The 591-nt window shown below is 61.8% G+C and overlaps 1 protein-coding gene across 1 annotated transcript in view; it reads left to right on the top strand.

The window, feature by feature from the left end:
• The window catches only part of LOC104520960 (glucose-6-phosphatase 3), a gene marked incomplete at its 3' end in the record, with an annotated part of 2387 nt that overhangs the window by 1427 nt on the left and 369 nt on the right, over positions 1-591 (top strand). The window contains exon 3 of the mRNA XM_010162798.2: positions 324-414. Within this exon, the coding sequence (XP_010161100.2) occupies positions 324-414 (91 nt within the window). The remainder of the gene's footprint in view (positions 1-323; positions 415-591) is intronic.

Genomic DNA, 591 nt, shown 5'->3' with positions numbered 1-591 from the left:
CGCCACCCCGGTCCCTGCCCACACAGCCCCTGTCCCTGTCCCTGTCCACACAGCCCCTGTCCCTGCCTGGTTTTGGGGCAGGTGACCTTCATCCACCCACATTCCATCCTCATCCTCACTGGCCGTGGCTCTCAGCCCGGAGGGAGGTTGGGGTGAGGGCTGGGCACAGCAGATGTGTCCCCAGCTCTCCTGGGGTGACTTTGGGTGCTGGGACACGCTCCCCTGACCCCCCCTCCCTCCCCCCATGTCGAGCATTGTCCTGGTTTTGTGAGGATTGAGTTAATTTTCTTTTCTCACAAGACTCTTGTGCTCCCCCTTGGCAGGGAGCCCCTCGGGCCACTGCATGATCACCGGGGCGGCCCTCTGGCCACTTGTCACCGCTCTGAGGGCGCTGGCAGCCAGATACTCCGGGAGGTGAGTCCTGGGGAGGGGAAACTGCTGCTTGGAAATCTCCAAAGGACTATTTTTGTTGTTGTTTTGGAAGAGGGAGGTGGAATACAGGACCCTTCCCCAGGGGGGGGTGGAAGGACACCATCCCCTCCCAGCGGGGCAGCTCTTGGGGAGCCCAGAGACCCCCCAAAAAAACCCCAA

Source organism: Antrostomus carolinensis, unplaced genomic scaffold (assembly GCF_000700745.2).
Source record: "Antrostomus carolinensis isolate BGI_N321 unplaced genomic scaffold, ASM70074v2 scaffold31632, whole genome shotgun sequence".
NCBI lineage: Eukaryota > Metazoa > Chordata > Aves > Caprimulgiformes > Caprimulgidae > Antrostomus > Antrostomus carolinensis.
Note: the sequence above shows the minus strand (reverse complement) of the source record. Positions and strands in the feature narration are given on the sequence as shown.